We start from the raw sequence: 22,987 nt of genomic DNA, 5'->3' as shown, positions 1-22,987 counted from the left end.
AACGGGTTATGCTACATTCGGCAAAGCACCAGAAGCCTAGTGTTTAGACGGTTAAAGCCTTGTTTATACTTTCGCTCTGCTGACCTGTCACTCAACGGACAACAGTCGACCGTCAACATTTTTTTAGTCTGGCGTTGCCAAGGCAACGGACACCTCTGGTGGAGCTGTTGGCTATAGCCAGGCCGCTTATTTTGTACTGGGAAAGGCTTCACAAAAGACTGCTTCATTAGGATTCCAAGGGCACTTCGACTCCCCTCTTCAAACCGTATTTATCAAGTCGGTTGGCCATGGTTCAATCTGGAGCCCTTTTGAGTCACTACTGAACTGAGGGAATGATAGTGTCACCGGGGCTTGAATGCCTCACACCAAACTCCAGCCCCCCATAACTCCGAGCTCACAACTTTTGGATTTCTGTGGAAAAAATAGAGATGTATGGAATTAAGTAAATAAAGTTTGTAAGACTGAACTCTATATGAATTCACCTTCTGTTGCCAGAGTCCCAGGCGTTCTTTTAAAGTATACAACATGAAAAAGACGAGTTAATTGCCCTGTGTTAATCTATTTAGTTAATTTGAATGGGCTGCTTGGGTAACTAAGTACTTCTCTGATTATTGAATAGTGGAGTAATTCAAGTCTCTTGGATGTTGTCAAGGGGATTAACATGAACTAACCGAACAAGCTAACTCGGCCCAATACCAAAATAAACAGGTTGACCCTTCATTCAGCTCTTTACCAATTAACTTCTAGGACAGAAAAAACAACTTGTTACCTCATCAAGATTTTTTAGATCTGTTATTCTGCACTAACTCTGGCCACTTCCTCAAAATAATTATTCTACAAACAGATATCTCTCCCTCTAGCACTGTTGTTCTGCAAATAACTCCTTTTAGAGTTAGCTTAAAGAATAGGACACTTGTTTTCAGTGACCACATATCTTCCCTCTGGTTCCAACCTCCTGATGATTCCCAAAGGATTCGTCAAGGTCAGAAATCTGCCCCTCATTGCGCCGCTCTTCCCCCCTGATTTCTGGGAACAGTATCTGTTCCCTTGGCTGCCAATAAGGCAGGATGAGAGGGACTCTTGTGTAACCTGACAAAAACAAGCCTTGCCATCTTGATATGCATCACTCTAAGCTGCTAGTGTGCAGCAATCCAAGACTCACAGCCTGTAGTTCCAAATAAGAGAACCAGTCACAGTGGCCTGCTGCTTGGTTAAGTTGTGATCATAGTGTACAGACGGGATTCAGTCTACAGATAATACAAGTACAGTTATTACCGAATTGTTACACATGGACTTAAATAGGGAGATGTTGGGGGCTCTCTTCGGTAACCTGACAACATGCCTATCCATCTGGATTGTTACACATTGACTTAAATAGGGAGATGTTGGGGGCTCTCTCTTATGTAACCTGGCCATCTTGATGTGTAGCACTCTATAAAGCTGCTAAGCTAGCATTTGTACCAAGGGAAGTGAACAAGTGCACACTTTGGGAGAAAGCAGAGATTTATTGGGATGCCACTCGCTGTCGTCCTTCCATGTCCAACCCCTTTATAAATGTGGGTTGTGTGATATCTGCCCCCCTCTCTTTAAAATGCTCCCAACCGGCCCTCTTCATTCACTACTTTGTTTCCATCCTTCCACTTCTCTACCACGTAGGACAGAACATCTAAGGTAAGGAATCCTTGTTGGACTTTTTCCTAGATTATTCAGACAGTACTATTTACTTTTACAGTGAATTTTGATTGGCAGCATCTTATTGCTGTTGTACTTACTAAAAAACATTTAGAAACATTCTCTTCCATGTGTCATCTATTAATAATTATAAACTGGGTGGTTCGAGCGTTGAATGCTGATTGGCTGACAGCCGTGGTATATTCGACCATATACCACGGGGATGACAAAACCATATATTATTTAACTGCTCTCGTGCCTAAGATCAGCCCTTACACGTGGTATATTGGCCATATACTACACCTCCTCGTGCCTTATTGTTGAAGTTTATGTGCCGTGAGATGAGGCATGGTCTATTACATTTCCTTTGCATTATGACCCCCAAATTGGAATTTATTGGGAAATTCTGGTGTAGGATGTCCAATGTTTTTATTTGAAATAAAGTTGAATTTGAACCTTGTGACGAACCAGATGTGTTGTAACTACAACCCAATCTCTAGGTGTGTTCTGTCAGTGAGTCCCAATACACAATTTGGAAAGCTTGGTTAGCAAAAAAGCATTTGTTAAAAAGTCCTACATGAAATCCGATTGCTATAACCTGAGCCAATATTACCCTCAATCTGATAAAATAAATATATATACATTTCAGTCAAAAGTCTGGACACCTACTCATTCAAGGGTTTTTATTTTTGCTATTTCCTACATTGTAGAATAATAGTGAAGACATCAACACTAAAATAACACATATGGAATCATGTAGTAACCAAAAAAGTGTTAAATGAAAACATATTTTAGATTCTTTAAAGTAGCCACCCTTTGCCTTGACAGCTTTGCACACTCTTGGCATTCTCTCAACCAGCTTCATGTGGTAGTCACCTGGAATATATTTCAATTAACAGGAGTGCCTTGTTAAAAGTTAATTTGTGGAATTTCTTTCCTTAATGCGTTTGAGCCAATCAGTTGTGTTGTGACAAGATAGAGGTGGTATACAGAAGATAGCCCTATTTGGTAAAAGACCAAGTCCATATTATGGCAAGAACAGCTCAAGTAAGCAAAGCAAAACAACAGTCCAGCTTTACTTTAAGACATGAAGGTCAGTCAATACGGAAAATGTCAAGAACTTTGAAAGTTTCTTCAAGTGCAGTTGCAAAAACCATCAAGCGCTATGATGAAACTGACTCTCATGAGGCCGCCACCGGAAAGGAAGACCCAGACTTACCTCTGCTGCAGAGGATAAGTTCATTAGAGTTAACTGCACCTCAGATTGCAGCCCAAATAAATGCTTCACAGAGTTCAAGTAACAGACACACCTCAACATCAACTGTTCAGAGGAGACTGCGTGAATCAGGCCTTCATGGTCGAATTGCAGCAAAGAAACCACTACTAAAGGACACCAATAAGAAGGAAGAGACTTGCTTGGGCTAAGAAACGCAAGCAATGGACATTAGACCGGTGGAAATCTGTCCTTTCGTCTTAGTCCAAATTTGAGATTTTTGTCTTTGTGAGAAGCAGAGTAGGTGAAAGGATGACCTCCGCATGGGTTGTTCCCACCATGAAGCATGGAGGAGGAGATGTGATGGTGTGGGGGTGCTTTGCTGGTGACACTGTCAGTGATTTATTTAGAATTCCAGGCACACTTAACCAGTTTGGCTTCCACAGCATTCTGCAGCGATCCCATCTGGTTTGCGCTTAGTGGCACTATCATTTGTTTTTCAACAGGCAATGACCCATAACACATCTCCAGGCTGTGTAAGGGCTATTTTATCAAGCAGGGGAGTGATGGAGTGCTGCATTATGAGTAGGACTGCAGAGTGAAGGAAAAGCAGGCAACAAGTGCTCCCCATATGTGGGAACTCCTTCAAGACTTTTGGAAAAGCATTCCTCATGAAGCTGGATGAGAGAATGCCAAGAGTGTGCGAAGTTGTCATCAAGGCAAAGGCTGGCTACTTTGAAGAATCTCAAATATAAAATATCTTTTGATTTGTTTAACACTTTTTTTTAAAAGTTACTACATGATTCCATATGTGTTATTTCATAATTGTGATGTCTTCACAATACTACAATGTAGAAAATAGTACAAATAAAGAAAAACCCTTGAATGAGTAGTTGTGTCCAAATGTTTGACTGGTACTGTATATATTTTACTATGTATAACTCCCATCTGACCTCTGGACATGTATCATTATTATTTCTAGAGGAATTGTCAGTTTGCTTAACTTAGTTTGACACACAGCTTACAATGTTCAAGTTTATATTACACTCGCATATCTTTTGATACAAACTGAAATGAATGAGCTTCTAATCAACAAAATAAATTATGTAAAAATCTATTATACAATTTAACTTTGTCAATGAGATCTGTGTTTTCACCTTTTAATTCTCAGGTTCAGAAGGTGACGACATGAAAGCGTTTACCGGATCGGTTGTGTGTGTGGTGGCACTGCTAGCTGTTTGCACTGCAGGTAAATGTATCACATGGTATACACTGAGTGTACAGAACATTAGGAGCACCTTCCTAATATTGAGTTGCACCCCCATTTGCCATCAGAACAGCCTCAATTCGTCAGGGCATGGACTACAAGGTGTCAAAAGCGTTCCACAGGGCTGCTGGCCCATGTTGACTCAATTGCTTCCCACATCTGTGTCAAGTTGGCTGGATGTCCTTTGGTGGACCATTATTGATACACACGGGAAACTGTTGAGTGTGAAAAACCCAGCAGCGTTGCAGTTCTTGACGCATTCAAACCAAAGGCGCCTGGCACCTACTACAATACCCCGTTCAAAGGCACTTAAATATTTTGTCTTGCCCACTCACCCTCTGAATGGCACACATACACATTCCATGTCTCAATGCTTAAAAATCCTTCCTCAACCTGTCTCCTCCCCTTCATCTACACTGATTTGAAGTGTTTTAGTAAGTGACATCAATAAGGGATCATAGCTTTCACCTGGTCAGTCTGTCATGGAAGGAGCAGGTATTCCTAGGAACAGGTATTCCCTGTAAAGCTGCTATTATTGCCATAAATCCAGGGTCGGGTTGGTAATAATCCTAATGGTGAAGTTAGATCCTATATCTGTGGTTGGGGCCAATTTGTTACGAATTTGTAACACAAATGATATGTCACAAATTCTCATTTGTGGCTAACTTTAGCTTGGTGGTTAACTTTCTAATGTTAGCTAGGTTAGGGTTAAATTTAGGAATTAGGTTAATAAAGAGTTAGGGGAAGGGTTAGCTAACATGCTAAGTAGTTGAAAAGTTGATAAATAGCCTTAACATATCATACTAATTTGAGTGTCCCAGATTTACATTTATTTCTAGTCAATGAGACCAGGCTGAGTCCCTTATTAAAAACAATATCTCCCAGTATCACTTCCTCTGATTCAGAAGGGTTGGGTTAAATGCGGAAGACACATTTCAGTTGAATGCATTGTTGTACAATTTGTACAACAGACTAGGTATCCCCCTTTCCCTGCTACTGTGCAGGGTACTCGTTAACCATTCTACTATAGTGACCCCTAGTGGTCTTATAGTATAAGTAGTCAAGACGCCTCTGAGATATCTTAGGTTATTTATAGACATTTTGGGGGAAAATGTTGAATGAAATGAATACATTTAGAAAACATACTGCTGTGACAGACAATAGCCTCTTCTAGAGCAGTGCAGCTTTAATAGAACCAGCCTTTGAAAGTCCTCCAGCATCCCAGCATGTTTTAGCCTGTGGGAAGGCACCCCAAAATGGTTTGTGTCTCGACATCTGACTCTTCCCATTGACCGAGGCTGGACGGCTGGAACCACGTTCAAAGCACCAGGGTAGCATCAGATCTGGCAGCCAACAATTTCTCACAAGTCATCTGAGAGGATGCCTGCCATGGCCAACAAAAGAGTATAATAAATCAATTGAGCTTGAAGTCAATGGCTCGGGGCAAGCCCGCAAAATGACCGGCCTCTCCGTGGGCTTGTAGGTCAATGCCAGCGGTCTTTTTACAAATTACTGTTGATGCGTGTCAGTGTGTCACTGACACCATATGATACCAAGGGAGTACCCCGACTGCGCCGGCACCTCCGCTTCCCCGCCTCCAACTTTGGCAGGGCTTGTTAGGTCCTGAAGCGGACACGCTGAAATGGCATTGGTCACAGTCAATCGACGGCAAGGAAAACAAGTTTGAGCGCCATGCATAATGTCTAAAAGAGGGAGGGGGATTGGAAAGGGTGACTTTCCCTCTTCTGGTGGAGGGGTTGGAAGGGGGGGTTGGTTCCAGAACATGTATTTAGGGCATAGCAGGGTGGGTAGGACCACACTTTAATCTCACCACAGGGGGTTTGAAACACAGCCCTGTGGTACCCCGTTACTGTCCCCCTGCATTGCCCCCAAAATGGAAGAGAAAGTAATCTCTGACAATGAGAGGACGTTTCTTTTTGTGCTCAGTTTATATTAAAACTACTGTTATAAGTTTGGGGTCACTTATAAGAGTCCTTGTTTTTGAAAGAAAAGCACTTTTTTTGTCCATTAAAACAACATAAAATTGATCAGAAACACAGTGTAGACATTGTTAATGTTGTAAATGACTATTGTAGCTGGTGATGGGGTCAAATTGGGGTCATGATAGGGCTGCACCAAATGTTTGATGTATTATAAAAATGTATTATATGTTGTATTAATAGACGGGGAGGGGCTATGGGACCCCTCCTCCTCTACATTTATAGGGTCCTCGACTACAGATTAACTATATATATATATATATATATTTTTTTTTAATTATTATTTATTTTTTCATTGTTATGTTTTAGAATTGTTCCACAGTCTTTTCTTAAGTCTCTGCCTCTTATAAAGAAATGGAGGTCTGTGAGAAAGCATTTTGAAGATAAACAAAGAGCCCTGCAGGGGAGTAGAAGAGATAAGAGGCTAGTCAGACATACCTCTATTATTCAACTTGGGGGAGTGGACATTTACTGCTGAGGCCTTAGAAAACACTGGAACTATTGTATCTCTTGCAAGTTTGAATAGCTGTGTATGCATGGGCTTGGTCTGAGGAGTAGCAGGTAATGACATATGCAGTGACATCACAGGGGGTTGACTACAAGCATGATAAAAGCAACTTGGACTTTTCCTATGGGGCAGAACTCAGGAGAGACATCAGTTGTATGTGTGATGTTTGATCTTTGACTTCTGTCTACAGCTGTATGTTGATTAAAATTGTTATGATTTATAAGTGCACATTTTGAGTGTTCCTTATTTGTTAAGTAAATAAAACGGAGCACAGAAAAACGGAACCAACACTGGGAATGGCTGATTTAAAAAAATGTTTTTAATTGAATATCTACATATGCATACAGAGGCCCATTATCAGCATCCATCACTCCTGTTTTCCAATGGCACGTTGAGTTAGCTAATCCAAGTTTATAATTTTAAAAGGCTAATTGATCATTAGAAAACTCTTTTGCAATTATGTTAGTACAGCTGAAAACTGTTGTGCTAATTAAAGAAACAATAAAACTGGCCTTTAGACTAGTTGAGTATCTGGAGCATCAGCATTTGTGAGTTCGATTACAGGCTCAAAATGGCCAGAAACAAAGCACTTTCTTCTGAACCTCGTCAGTCTATTCTTGTCCTGAGAAATGAAGGCTATTCCATGCAAGAAATTGCCAAGAAACTGAAGATCTCGTACAACGCTGTGTACTACTCCATTCACAGAACAGCGCAAACTGACTCTAACCAGAATAGAAAGAGGAGTGGGAGGCCCCGGTGCACAACTGAGCAAGAGGACAAGTACATTAGAGTGTCTAGTTTGAGAAACAGACGCCTCACAAGTCCTCAACTGGCAGCTTCATTAAATAGTACCCTCAAAACACCATTCTCAACGTCAACAGTGAAGAGGCTACTCTGGGATGCTGGCCTTCTAGACAGAGTTGCAAAGAAAAAGCCATATCTCACACTGGCCAATAAAAGATTAAGATGGTCAAAAGAACACAGACACTGGACAGAGCAAGATTGGAAAAAAGTGTTATGGACAGACGAATCTAAGTTTGAGGTGTTGAGATCACAAAGAAGAATATTCGTGAGATGCAGAAAAAATGAAAAGATGCTGGAGGAGTGCTTGAGTGCTGTCAAGCATGGTGGAGAAATGTGATGGTCTGGGAGTGCTTTGGTGGTGGTAAAGTGGGAGATTTGTACAGGGTAAAAGGGATCTTGAAGAAGGAAAGCTATCGCTCCATATTGCAACGCCCTGTGGACGGCGCTTAATTGTAGTCAATTTCCTCCTACAACAGGACAATGACCCAAAGCACAGCTCCAAACTATGCAAGAACTATTTAGGGAAGAAGCAGTCAGCTGGTATTCTGTCTATAATGGAGGGCCAGTACAGTCACCGGATCTCAACACTATTGAGCTGTTGTGGGAGCAGCCTGACCGTATGGTACGTAAGAAGTGTCCATCAAGCCAAGCCAGTCCAACTTGTGGGAGGTGCTTCAGGAAGCATGGGGTGAAACCTCAACAAATTGACAACTAGAATGCCAAAGATCTGGAAGGCTGTAATTGCTGATTCTTTGACAAAGCAAAGTTTGAAGGACACAATTATTATTTCAATTAAAAATCATTATTTTTAACCTTGTCAACGTCTTGACTATATTTCATATTCATTTTGCAACTCATTTCATGCACATACATATACAGTACCAGTCAAACGTTTGGACACACCTACACATTCAAGGGTTTCTCATTATTTTTTACAATTTTCTACATTGTAGAATAATAGTGAAGACATCAAAACTATGAAATGACAGATGGAATCATGTAGTAACAAATCAAAATCAATTTTAAAGGTGAGATTCTTCAAGTAGACACCCTTTACCTTGACGACAGCGTTGCACACTCTTGGCATTCTCTCATATATTTACCCAGACACACTGAAGAGCAGTGTGTGGAGATTCTCATGTTTTATTTTTGTCCTTCCAGGGCCCCCGGTGTTATCCGTCACCACTATATTGGTAAGATATTATATATACATCATGCTAATACTTGTCAAAATTAGTTTAATTGAGTACACTTGTTCAAACAACACTGTGGCTGCGTTTACACAAGCAGCCCAATTCCGATGTATTGAAAGATCTGATACCTATTAGTCTTCTTCCCCATAATGTTTAAATAGAAAAAAACACATAGAATCTGATCTTTTGAGTTCCAATTTTATTCCACATTCATATGTGGTTCTCAATGGCAGGAAATTAGTATTGCATCTGTGTGCTATTTCAGAGGATACAGCGGTGTGAATGCGCAAATCTGACATGCGAGTGTAGACAGAATTGGGTTCTCAGGATGGCTGTGTAAAAGCAGCTGATCATATACTGAACAAAAATATAAATGCAACTTGTAAAGTGTTGGGTTCATGAGTTGAAATAAAAGATCCCAGAAATTTTGATAATTTTGATAGGGGACCAGCCAACCGGACAGCTGATGAATCTGAGAAGTATTTCTGTCTGTAATAAAGCCCTTTTGTGGGGAAAAACTAATTCTGATTGGCTGCGCCCTTGCCCCAGTCATGTGAAATCCATGGATTAGGGCCCAATGAATTTATTTAAATTGACTGATTTCCTTATATGAACTGTAACGCAGTAAATTCATTGAAGTTGTTGCATGTTGCGTTCATATTTGACGTCATACACTAGATTCCACCATTTTAGGGAGCCATTCGTGGCCAGTCCCCATGTCGTTATGCTCTCAATATTGTAACATGACAAAACAGTTGATTTACTGGTATACATAGATTTAAATAGAACACTGCCATTCATTCATCAATTAGACTCATTTGAATGTATCCCTGACCAAGATGGCTGCCATTATCAGCATATTCTTGTCTTATGAGGGTCTATGACATAGCCACTCTGCTAATTTTATGTAACTCTATGCTAGTGTGCATGTTTTAAAATATGATCCACTTGTCGGATTCACTCCCACCAGCAAGAACCATACACTATGACCCAAGGGTCTGAGCTGGAGGGGTACTGCATTGACCTGCTAGCGGAGATTGCCAAAAAGTTGGACTTCAAGTACACCGTGCACCTGGTGAAGGATGGAAAATACGGGCAACAGGACGAGAGCGGCAACTGGTTGGGGATGATTGGGGAGGTGGTCCGAGGGGTGAGTGGCCTGGACAGAAGGGTATACGATACGCTGGGGGGATTGGACAGAAGGGTATACGGTACGCTGGGGGGATTGGACAGAAGGGCATACGGTACGCTGGGGGGATTGGACAGAAAGGTATACGGTACGCTGGGGGGATTGGACAGAAGGGTATACGGGACGCTGGGGGATTGGACAGAAGGGTATACGGTACGCTGGGGGGATTGGACAGAAGGGTAGACGGGACGCTGGGGGGATTGGACAGAAGGGTAGACGGGACGCTGGGGGATTGGACAGAAGGGTAGACGGTACGCTGTGGGGATTGGACCGAAGGGTATACGGTATGCTGGGGGGATTGGACCGAAGGGTAGACGGGACGCTGGGGGATTGGACAGAAGGGTATACGGTACGCTGGGGGGATTGGACAGAAGGTGGTATACGGTACGCTGGGGGGATTGGACAGAAGGTGGTATACGGTACACTGGGGGGATTGGACAGAAGGGTATACGGTACGCTGGGGGGATTGGACAGAAGGCTATACGGTACGCTGGGGGGATTGGACAGAAGGGTAGACGGGACGCTGGGGGGATTGGACAGAAGGGTATACGGTACACTGGGGGATTGGACAGAAGGTGGTATACGGGATGCTGGGGATATTGGACAGAAGGTGGTATACGGGATGCTGGGAGGTTGGACAGAAGGTGGTATACGGTACACTGGGGGATTGGACAGAAGGGTATACGGTACGCTGGGGGATTGGACAGAAGGGTATACGGTACACTGGGGGATTGGACAGAAGGGTATACGGTACGCTGGGGGATTGGACAGAAGGGTATACGGTACGCTGGGGGGATTGGACAGAAGGGTATACGGTATGCTGGGGGATTGGACCGAAGGGTAGACGGGACGCTGGGGGATTGGACAGAAGGGTATACGGTACGCTGGGGGGATTGGACAGAAGGTGGTATACGGTACGCTGGGGGATTGGACAGAAGGTGGTATACGGTACACTGGGGGGATTGGACAGAAGGGTATACGGTACGCTGGGGGATTGGACAGAAGGGTATACGGTACACTGGGGGGATTGGACAGAAGGGTATACGGTACACTGGGGGATTGGACAGAAGGGTATACGGTACGCTGGGGGATTGGACAGAAGGGTATACGGTACACTGGGGGATTGGACAGAAGGTTCGGTACACTGGGGGATTGGACAGAAGGGTAGACGGGACGCTGGGGGGATTGGACAGAAGGTGGTATACGGTACACTGGGGGATTGGACAGAAGGGTATACGGTACGCTGGGGGGATTGGACAGAAGGGTATACGGTACGCTGGGGCGATTGGACAGAAGGGTATACGGTACGCTGGGGGGATTGGACAGAAGGGTATACTGTACGCTGGGGGGATTGGACAGAAGGGTAGACGGGACGCTGGGGGGATTGGACAGAAGGGTATACGGTACACTGGGGGATTGGACAGAAGGTGGTATACGGGATGCTGGGGAATTGGACAGAAGGTGGTATACGGGATGCTGGGGGATTGGACAGAAGGTGGTATACGGTACACTGGGGGATTGGACAGAAGGGTATACGGTACGCTGGGGGATTGGACAGAAGGGTATACGGTACGCTGGGGGATTGGACAGAAGGGTATACGGTACGCTGGGGGGATTGGACAGAAGGGTATACGGCACGCTGGGGGGATTGGTCAGAAGGGTATACGGTACGCTGGGGGATTGGACAGAAGGGTATACGGTACGCTGGGGGATTGGACAGAAGGGTATACGGTACGCTGGGGGGATTGGACAGAAGGTAGTATACGGTATGCTGGGGGATTGGACAGAAGGTGGTATACGGTACGCTGGGGGATTGGACAGAAGGGTATACGGTACGCTGGGGGAATTGGACAGAAGGTGGTATACGGTACGCTGGGGGATTGGACAGAAGGGTATACGGTACGCTGGGGGGATTGGACAGAAGGTGGTATACGGTACGCTGGGGGGATTGGTCAGAAGGGTATACGGTACGCTGGGGGATTGGACAGAAGGGTATACGGTACGCTGGGGGATTGGACAGAAGGGTATACGGTACGCTGGGGGGATTGGACAGAAGGTGGTATACGGTATGCTGGGGGATTGGACAGAAGGTGGTATACGTGCACGCTGGGGGATTGGACAGAAGGGTATACGGTACGCTGGGGGATTGGACAGAAGGTGGTATACGGTACGCTGGGGGATTGGACAGAAGGGTATACGGTACGCTGGGGGGGATTGGACAGAAGGTGGTATACGGTACGCTGGGGGATTGGACAGAAGGTGGTATACGGTACGCTGGGGGATTGGACAGAAGGTGGTATACGGTACGCTGGGGGATTGGACAGAAGGTGGTATACGGTACGCTGGGGGATTGGACAGAATGTGGTATACGGGATGCTGGGGAATTGGACAGAAGGGTATACGGTACACTGGGGGATTGGACAGAATGTGGTATACGGGATGCTGGGGGATTGGTTGCATCATTCAGACTTTATTTGTAATTTTTTTTATTTGACCTGGGGGTTAACTGCCTTGTTCAGGGGCAGAACGACATATTTTTACCTTGTCAGCTCAGTGATTTGATCTTGCAACCTTTCGGTTACTAGTCCAACGCTCTAAGCACTAGGCTACCTGCCGCCCCTACACTCTAACCACTAGGCTACCTGACCCCCCTACACTCTAACCACTAGGCTACCTGCCGCCCCGACACTCTAACCTCTAGGTTACCTGCCGCCCCTACACTCTAACCACTAGGCTACCTGCCGCCCCTACACTCTAACCACTAGGCCACCTGCCGCCCCTACACTCTAACCACTAGGCTACCTGTCGCCACTACACTCTAACCACTAGGCTACCTGCCTCCCCCCTCTAACCACAAGGCTACCTGCCGCCCCTACACTCTAACCACTAGGCTACCTGCCGCCCCTACACTCTAACCACTAGGCTACCTGCCGCCCCTACACTCTAACCACTAGGCTACCTGTCGCCCCTGACGATATACAGTACTCATTCACACTGTGTCACTACTCCTGTTTGTTTTGAACCTACTCCTGTGTGTGTGTGTGTGTGTGTGTGTGTGTGTGTGTGTGTGTGTGTGTGTGCGTGTGCGTGCGTGCGTGCGTGCGTGCGTGCGTGCTCTTGTCTCCTCCTGTCTCTCAGGAGGCCGAACTGGCGGTTGCCTCTCTGACCCTCACAGCGACCAGGGAGCAGGGGGTGGAGATGAGCACTCCCTTCATGCAGACGGGCATTGGTTTCATCCTGAGCAGGGACCTGGGCTCTGAGGAGAGCCACTCCCTCAGCTTCCTCTTCCCCTTCTCAACCGAAATGTGGGTGGGCATCCTCCTGGCCTTCCTGGTGACCGGCCTCTGCATATATCTGGTGGCTAGGTAAGCTAAAATAATCATCTCCGGCCTTATTTTTTAAATGTTTTTATTTTACCTTTATTTATACAGGTTTTTCTCATTGAGATAACATCTCTTTTCCAAGAGAGACCTGGTCCAATAGCAGCAGGGGGAACAACGTTTCAGACAAAACAACTTACATACATTAATGCAACATTAAACAAAACTATAAACACACATACAGTACAACAATTACATATTACGTTAAAAAACACAAAAGTCTTGACTTAAAAAACAGCTGTCCAAAAGACAACTACACTCTTCTATGATGTATACATCGATCAAGTGTTTAAACTCCACCAACAAAACTAGATCATCAAATCGGGCCTCTGCATTTATTTGGTGATCAGGTGAAAAATCATTATCTCCTTGGCCCCATTCCAAATCAAACCCCTAGCTAGCTATCCACACTAGGCACTTCGGGGGGAATCCTAACTTCCACTTAAATCGAATTTAACTTAGTCATTCTTTGAAGTCAATGAGATTAAATGAGAATTTGACTTGCATATAAATAGAAGTTAGGATTCATCCCTTGCATAAAAATATGTCAACATAGAAATGATGCGTAATGCCATGGAACATATAAGCTACGTCCATCAAGTATACAAACCATAGCGTGGGAGATTGTAGTTAAAAGTATGTCAACGGAAGTAGAAACTGCACTGCTAATTCATTCTTTGTAAGAATGTGGTTTGGCCGCTGTCCAGAAAATGAAGAAGATAGATCTCAATGCTCCCTTTGTTTTTCTGCTCACCCCAGGATAAGCCCCTGTGAGTGGGCAGACCCCGAGACAGACGAACACAGCTTCACTCTCCTACACAGCTTCTGGTACATCACTGGAGCCCTGACCCTGCAAGGTAACGCAGCTATGAGTCAAATCGCACCCGGAGTCAAACCGCTGCTTCCAAGTCACATGTAAAAGGGAGCCATGCCTTTTTGGATAAGGGAGTCTAGACAGGGGTTTCTGTTCCTACTATGAAGACTAGAAGAGTCTAGAACACCATAGAATCTGCTTTACTGTGGGTACACTAAATATGTCCGCCAGTCTGGACAGGGGTTTATGTTCCTGCTATGTAGACAAGGATTGTCTCAACGCAGCAGGTGTTATTACTCTTACATGCATGAGAAATCTATATAATCTTTAAGTTATTTAAAAAAATATTTTTCTACATTGCTCAGTTTAAGAGAAAACTAAGACGGATAAGGAAGACATGAAAGTTTGCACCCTTTCTAGTGTAGTCCAGATGAAAGCAATGGAGTGAGAAAAGTTCCCTATATGTTTTCCGTCCCATTTCTATGTTACAGTCATATAATTAAATGAAACATAATGTATGTTTGTGTTTTGCATTCTCAGGTGCTGGCCCACACCCTAAAGGCCTGTCTGGTCGCGTTGTCAGCGCCGTCTGGTGGGTGTTCGCAGTGGTGATCCTGGCCTTCTACTTCAGCAACTTTAACGCCATGCTTCGCTCGGATTCCAAACACGTCTCGGTGAATAACTTCGAGGAGCTGGCCAAACAGGACGTGATCGACTACGGAACAGTCGAAGGGGGATCCACGTTCAACTTCTTCAAAGTATGTGTTGCTTTAAAAAGAAAAAGAAACCACACATTTATTCCTTAGTAAACGTCAATGTAGTATGGAGCCAGATACCTGCCAAAAGGTTGAACGTACGTATTGTTAGGATCGTAAGAAAATCCATAAGTGTTAAGATCGTAAGAAAATCCATATGTAAAGTGTTAAGATCGTAAGAAAAGCCATGCGTGAAACGCAAACATGAAATTTCATCTGTGAACATAGAAAACACCATGTTGTGATTATGGACCAAGATTTTAGGCTTGAACAAATGTTGTGTAGCAATTCTGACGTACAATAATACCTTTCAGAGTTTTGACAGTTTCATCTCACCAACAAAAAAAACGTACACCAAACGGCCTATGAGGAGTGCTACCTGAACAAGAATAACACAGTATTAAAAAGCCAGGGAAACCAGAAATAGGTATCCTGCACATTTTCAAGTTAAGTCTCCATTCTTTAATACTCCTCAGTTGAGTTTACTTCACATTTAGGTAACTAACGTCATGAATTTATTTGCCAGAGCAGGTCTAGATAACACTACCGGTAGTATGCCTATAACAGTGAAGTTTCAGTATGCTAGGTGTCTCTCTACAGCATGGACAAATCTCTGGGTGACGTGGACATCCCCTGCATGCACCTTATCAACATATGACTAATTCAATATGGTACCATCCCATTCTCTGGGCTCTGTCTGAAATCATAACCAGTAGTATCTACCAGGAATAATGAATCATAACCAGTAGTATCTACCAGAATAATGAATCATAACCAGTAGTATCTACCAGAATAATGAATCATAACCAGTAGTATCTACCAGAATAATGAATCATAACCAGTAGTATCTACCAGGAATAATGAATCATAACCAGTAGTATCTACCAGGAATAATGAAGCAGAACCAGTAGTATCTACCAGGAATAATGAAGCAGAACCAGTAGTATCTACCAGGAATAATGAAGCAGAACCAGTAGTATCTACCAGGAATAATGAAGCAGAACCAGTAGTATCTACCAGGAATAATGAAGCAGAACCAGTAGTATCTACCAGGAATAATGACTCATAATGAGTAGTATCTACCAGTAATAATGATTCATAATGAGTAGTATCTACCAGGAATAATGATTCATAATGAGTAGTATCTACCAGGAATAATGAAGCATAACCAGTAGTATCTACCAGAATAATGAATCATAACCAGTAGTATCTACCAGGAATAATGAATCATAACCAGTAGTATCTACCAGGAATAATGAAGCAGAACCAGTAGTATCTACCAGGAATAATGAAGCAGAACCAGTAGTATCTACCAGGAATAATGAAGCAGAACCAGTAGTATCTACCAGGAATAATGACTCATAATGAGTAGTATCTACCAGGAATAATGATTCATAATGAGTAGTATCTACCAGGAATAATGATTCATAACGAGTAGTATCTACCAGGAATAATGAAGCAGAACCAGTAGTATCTACCAGGAATAATGAAGCAGAACCAGTAGTATCTACCAGGAATAATGAAGCAGAACCAGTAGTATCTACCAGGAATAATGACTCATAATGAGTAGTATCTACCAGTAATAATGATTCATAATGAGTAGTATCTACCAGGAATAATGATTCATAATGAGTAGTATCTACCAGGAATAATGAAGCATAACCAGTAGTATCTACCAGGAATAATGAATCATAACCAGTAGTATCTACCAGGAATAATGAAGCATAACCAGTAGTATCTGTTTTTGCCGTCACTCTAAATCTTGCCAAAGCATATTCAGTAGGGGGGGTTAATATGAATTTTAAACAATATGACTTGATTTATATGAGACTTTGAAATGAACAAGGGAGAGGATAAACGTTGGCTGAGTCTGGCATAAGCTAATTCCCACACTTTACAATAACTCTGTTGCAGTGGTCTTAGGTAGTCTCCGTATAGGCTCTTCCCTCCATCACGACACCATTGCCCAGTTGAAGAGCTTGTGATCTCCATGCAGCACCACGGCACCATGCGTCTTCGCAAAAGCACCCCTCAGCCTCAGAAGATGCCCTTATGGAGGCATGCAGCCATAGTCATTATACCGTAATGTAGGACTATTTGCCTTCTAGACAAAGTGCAGAGCATGCAACTCATCATTCCAAGATATTTGAACATCTAATTAATCTTTCGTTCAGCCAGTCAGTATGTCATCCGTTCAGCCAGGCAGTATGTCATCCGTTCAGCCAGGCAGTATGTCATCCGTTCAGCCAGTCAGTATGTCAACCGTTCAGCCAGTCAGTATGTCATCCGTTCAGCCAGTCAGTATGTCATCCGTTCAGCCAGACAGTATGTCATCCGTTCAGCCAGTCAGTATGTCATCCGTTCAGCCAGTCAGTATGTCATCCGTTCAGCCAGTCAGTATGTCAGTATGTCATCCATTCAGTCGTTTGTCTGAGTTGCAATAGGAACTAAATCAAAGAGATTAGAACAGTCTTATCCATTAGTTTATTGAAATCCTTGTGTGTAATGATCTAAATTATCCATAGTTCTTAGCCTATCACTTTAATAATAAAATGTTTAATTTAGGCCTATCCCAAAAAAAATTAAAATAAGCCTTCAGCTTGTAGGGATTGCAATTAAGGCTATCATGTAGGGGGTAATGGTGTCTTGTGGAATAATTTTAGCACTCTGTGTTTAATAACAGTTTGTATTATAGGGCTCCCCTTAAAAAGAGACCCTATCTCACAAGCCTCTAAATACATTGTAAACAAAATAGTTGAAGAAGCACATGCAGAGGCTGATTTATGGAAAGATCTGGCAATAAGAATAGGCTATAGATCATCTTGACCATTTAGGACCCCTTGGCTATTTTACTCAGGACAGGTTATAGCCAAGACTTAATCAATATATTGTTTTCTCTCATTTATTGATATGGATATAGCCTCTGCGTTATGGGATTGTGCAACGCAAATGGATATAGCAAGTCTACATGCAGAGTGGAATTCACTAAAACAACAGTCAAAATGCCTAATATAAGACCTACAATCCATGCTCCTAAATACTGGAAACAGTGTGATTCATTAGGTTACATGAGCACCACAGTAGCCCCACACTGCTATAAAAATAAATTATGCAATTATTTGGCCGTTAAATAACACAAGCAGCATGGCATATTTAGATTGCGGAATAGGCCTAGCCTTAATCAAATTTACTTTCTATTTTGCAGCTCAGGCGGATATTCTAGACTCTTCTGTGTCTTTATCATTCTCACACAAGTAATTTGCTGAAGGCCTAAGCCTACACTACGTCATCTACTAGTATAACGTCGTTATTGAATGCAGTTCTAAAATAAGCTCTAGACTTTTATTTTGGAAATTAAACTGGAAGCTGCAAAGCAACTCTAACATCTGGGCTAGAGTTGATTGATTGACTAGCTAACTTTGACTAGCTACATTCAGTTCATGTCCTTTAGTTGGTTGATTGACTAGCTAACTTCGACTAGCTATGTTCGGTTCATGTCCTTTGCAGATGCCACATTACTGACAAATGTTTGTACGCATAAAAAAGATTTGTAACCAAGTAAAGGGAGACAGAAAGTAAGAATTGAACGTGTAAATGTTAATTCATAGTCGTAACATATGTACGTTTCCAGATCTATTTGAATGTTTACGTTTCATGTTTAACGCATGGCTTTTCTTACAATCCTAACAGTTTACATATGGATTTTCTTACGATTCTAACGATACATATGTTCAACCTTTTGGCAGGTATCTGGCTCCGTAATGGAAGTCAATAAATGTATTTTCTTATCTGTACCTGTTCATAGTTCTGTACGTTCCCTTCCATGGTGTGTTTCCTGATGAAAGTGTACACCTTGAACTAGAACGGCTTATGTCTCAACAACATCAGCCTAAATCAATCTTATCAATTTTGCATTTCTACGGTTCCCATTTCGCTCACATTTCCAGAACTCCAACAACCCCACCTACCGACGCATCTACCAGCATATGGAGAGGAAGAAGAGTTGTGTGGCTTCAGTGGAAGAGGGCAATCGACGCACCCAGGAAGGCAACTACGCCTTTATTGGAGAGGCAGCGTCTCTGGACCTGGCTGTGGCTCGGTACTGCAACCTGATCCGCAGCAGCGAAGTCATCGCCATGAGAGGGTACAGCATTGCAGCACCCCTAGGTGAGCCGCTAGCAGCTGGTTCCACGGTACCCCTAGGTGAGCCGCTAGCAGCTGGGTCTACGGTACCCCCTAGGTGAGCCGCTAGCAGCTGGGTCTACGGTACACCTAGGTGAGCCGCTAGCAGCTGGGTCTACGGTACCCCTAGGTGAGCCGCTAGCAGCTGGGTCCACGGTACCCCATTGTGTGCCCCTAGCAGCTGGGTCCACGGTACCTCTAGGTGAGCCCCTAGCAGCTGGGTCCACGGTACCCCCTAGGTGAGCCCCTAGCAGCTGGGTCCACGGTACCCCATTGTGAGCCCCTAGCAGCTGGGTCCACGGTACCCCTAGGTGAGCCCCTAGCAGCTGGGTCCACGGTACCCCCCCATAGATGGGCATGATAAATGGAACGCTGTCCTGTCAATAAAGGAACATTGGGAATGTTGTCTTTGTGTTTTTATGGGTGGCCTGCTGTGGTGGTGAGTATTTGAAGTGTGATTCATTACTTGATACACACACACACATACACACACTGACCCCCTTCTCTCTCACATAAAATACTCACACACTAACTCCTTGCTCTCCCACCCTCCTCCGCGTATCTCTCTCTCCTCCCCGTATTTCTCTCTCCCACCCTCCCCCCGTATCTCTCCCACCCTCCTCCCTGTATCTCTTTCCCACCCTCCTCCCGTCTCTCTCCCTCCCTCCCACCCTCCTCCCCGTCTCTTTCCCTCCCACCCTCCTTCCCGTCTCTCTCCCTCCCACCTCCATCCCTCTCCCCCTCCTCCATCCCACTCTCTCCTGTCAGGCTTTCCAATGATGAAGAACATAACGGTGGCCATACTGCAACTGAGTGAGTCTGGGGAGTTGGCCTTCCTGCAGAGTAAGTGGTGGGCCAGCAGCTGCTTGCCAAAGGGGGGCCAAGCCCCACATACCCTCCAGCCCCACCTCCTGAGGGGCCTCTTCCTGCTCCTGGCCCTGGGGTTGGGCCTGGGACTCCTCATGGCCCTCCTGGAGCTTGCCTCCAAGGCCCGCAGTCAAGCCAAGGACCAGAAGGTAAGGGGACATGAGGAGCGGATAAAGAATGGACCTTTTAAAAATATGTTCTGTTTATTGCGATTTTCAAATCTACGCATGAATATTGAAAGCCAATACAATAATTTTCCTCCAACAATTCCTCTTACTCATCACACCTTTTTCCTCTCCTATCCTCCCCTCTCTCTCCTCTCTCCTTATATCCTCTCCTATCCTCCCCTCTCTGTCCTCTCTCCTTCTATCCTCCTCCCCTCTCTTCTCCCCTCTCTCCTTCTATCCTCCTCCCCTCTTTTCTCCCCTCTCCTATCCTCCCCTCTCTTCTCACCTCTCTCCCCTCTCTCCTTCTATCCTCCTCCCCTCTCTTCTCCCCTCTCCTATCCTCCCCTCTCTCTCCTTCTATCCTCCCCTCTCTCTCCTTCTATCCTCCCCTCTCTCCTCTCTCCCCTCTCTCCTTCTATCCTCCTCCCCTCTCTTTTCACCTCGCTCTCCTCTCTCCCCTCTCTCCTTCTATCCTCCTCCCCCTCTCCTTTCCCCTCTCTTCTTTCCTCCCCCTCTCTCTCCTCTCCCCTCTTCTCCCCACAGAAATCCTGCTGCTCAGTGTTGTTGGGAGAACTGAGTCAGCGCTTGGGATTGCGTAGGACAAACGCAGACACAGAGACGTCAGAGAAGAGCAAAGCGTAAGGGATGCGTTTCACTGGCTGGTTCCTAACAACACCATAGAGTTGGATATGCAAATAAGACCGTGTAAATCCGGTCGTGTCCTTGAGAGCAGCAGTATCTTCCCTATCACAGTGTATCTACAGCTATATGTTCTGTTTCATAACGTACCACAAAGCTATCAAGTTCCCTACGTGTAAATACAAAGGCTTGTTAGAATATATTCTTACTAGAGTTGATTCCACTATAGATTCCACTCTGAAAAGGTATTATTAAGCCACTAAAGAAAACAGCAACAATAGCATTTCCTGTCCTCAGACGACATGGGCCACTGCATAAATTAACTAACAGTGATTAAATATTAAGTTGATACAGGCTTTTCAACTAACCTCCAGATGAATATGCAAGCGTATGTTATTGTAGGCCTATTTGTTGTTGTTGATATGAACAGCTTTTTTGTTGTTGTACTGCCAAAATATGTTGTACTAAATCACATCTGATTGGCTTTTAAGTTGTTTCATTAACTGTTCTGTGTAATGTTTAACTGTCTACCAAATAAATCCCTAGACATGATTTTAAGATGTTGGTTGTCACATGATTTCACACCTAACCTCTCTCTCAAAACTATTTGGATGGATAGAAAGCAAAGACAAAATGGTATGGATTGATAGGCCTACATTTCTTCTATGTTGCTTCTGGAAGGAAGGGGGAATGAACATGCACTTTAGGTTTCATACCGTTTTTTTTCTTCTTCTATGAATATTGCCGCTTCAGTAGTGTTTTCTAAAAGATGTTTCACGACCACTCTGGAGGGACGCCGGTGTTGTGCCGACAAGCTCCCCCCTGCCAGAATCCCCCCCCCCCCTTCGCATGAACGCATACGCACTCAATTCTTCATTGCTGCGACTTGTTTGCTAGTTGGAATTTTTTGATCACGTTAGGCTGCATTTAATTTTTTTATTTTTATATCGGTTTGATCGTAGTGGAGGCAGCAGTTTTCGGTTTGGCTATTTGTTTCAAGTGTATTAGTCTATAATTAAATCTCTTTTCCAAAATGTGGCATCTCTGATTCCACTAGTAGTTGTTCTGAAATGTTTATTGCTTGCCTACATTTTACTCCCTCCTCTATGTTTAATATAACACACATACATTCATTATTAATTTCAGTTGCCTATCCTGACGTGAAGTTTGTTCTATAGAAAGTAATTGACTCTGATGTGTGCCTCAGAAAGTATTTGACTCTAGCCACAAAATTATGGAAATTAGAAAGGGGGAGGATTTCGGCAAGGCTATTTTCTTGCCTGCCCAAATTCTCTGCAAGGCCTGGCACACTTCAGAATCATTTTGGTAGCTCAGGTTGACCAGTAGTGTGTGCCACAGAAAGAATTAGAGTACAAAGAAACAAACTTTTATATTAGGAACGTTTTGTAATGTTTAAGAAAATAATGATAATACATAAATATTGTCACACTAACACAAAAACATCACAGAAAGTTAATTTTGTTAAACATTAAATAAGAAATACATGTTGATCTTTGCATAATAAGATATAAAATTACAATAAATCAAATATAAAAAGACAATAAATAACATAAACAAATATTGGAAAGCTGCAACAGCTCGACTGAACATTTTGTTAACTTTTTATGGAAAGTTTTCCAGGTGATACCGTTGCCTGGAACTCAAGCCTAACCTAGTCCTGACAGGCAGCGCAGACATAATCCTCCAATGATGGGATGGGTTTCATACAGGACTGGTGGAACCATCGTGGGCAGCGGTCACAACCAATCTGAAATGTATGATTAAAAATGTTAATATATTAAAAACATTAAATACATTTTCTTGAATTACAATTATTTCATTATCAGACAAAGCTGATGATTCTACCTCTAGAAATATTACTGCTCATACAAATTTGTGCTCCTAAAAATGTGCCTTTTAGAAGTGAACAAGCAATTACCCAGTTAGTGTCTTCCTCATTATTGTCCACCTCCCCACCGAAGTGGCACAGTTAGCTCAGGTCATCTAGCAAAACATAATGTCAAGTAGTCTATATATCAATACATGTCTTTTTCTGAGCAAACAGGGAACAGGGGAATAGTATAGGTTTCTTGTAACACAATTATTTAAATACATGTGTTTTAGTGGCCGTCTAGTCAGAAGTTGGATCAAAGATAACCTTAAAATCCATATAAATGCTTTTTTTTTTATCTACAATTATATTAAATTAGAAATTGAACATACCAGTGTTTTGGAGGAGAGTGACTGCTATTTCTTCCCTCATAATGTTAACATCTTTGTATTTGAAAAGACAATCGACTCCTCCTTCAGAACACATTCAGCAAACTGGGGGAAAAAT

At 43.4% G+C, this 22,987-nt stretch overlaps 1 protein-coding gene across 1 annotated transcript; it reads left to right on the top strand.

Moving 5' to 3' along the window:
* The first annotated feature begins 1,224 nt into the window (after nt 1-1,224).
* Nucleotides 1,225-21,201, top strand: LOC106572833 (probable glutamate receptor). Its single transcript, XM_014147356.2, has 10 exons — nt 1,225-1,671; nt 4,056-4,133; nt 8,625-8,656; nt 9,627-9,806; nt 12,984-13,210; nt 13,985-14,082; nt 14,580-14,797; nt 18,742-18,961; nt 19,745-19,992; nt 20,554-21,201. The coding sequence occupies exons 2-10, from the start codon at nt 4,073-4,075 to the stop codon at nt 20,650-20,652; spliced, it is 1,383 nt and encodes a 460-aa protein (XP_014002831.2). The 5' UTR covers nt 1,225-1,671; nt 4,056-4,072; the 3' UTR covers nt 20,653-21,201.
* Nucleotides 21,202-22,987: the final 1,786 nt, after the last annotated feature.

Source organism: Salmo salar, chromosome ssa15, assembly GCF_905237065.1.
Source record: "Salmo salar chromosome ssa15, Ssal_v3.1, whole genome shotgun sequence".
NCBI lineage: Eukaryota > Metazoa > Chordata > Actinopteri > Salmoniformes > Salmonidae > Salmo > Salmo salar.
This window is presented reverse-complemented; position numbering and strand designations above follow the sequence as displayed.

Excerpts from the sequence above, each read along its gene's own strand:
- LOC106572833 (XM_014147356.2), top strand. The coding sequence starts at position 4,073 with ATGAAAGCGTTTACCGGATCGGTTGTGTGTGTGGTGGCACTGCTAGCT. Across the intron at positions 4,134-8,624 it reads GCTAGCTGTTTGCACTGCAG|GGCCCCCGGTGTTATCCGTC; the intron begins GTAAATGTATCA and ends TTGTCCTTCCAG. Across the intron at positions 18,962-19,744 it reads CAGCATTGCAGCACCCCTAG|GCTTTCCAATGATGAAGAAC; the intron begins GTGAGCCGCTAG and ends CTCTCCTGTCAG.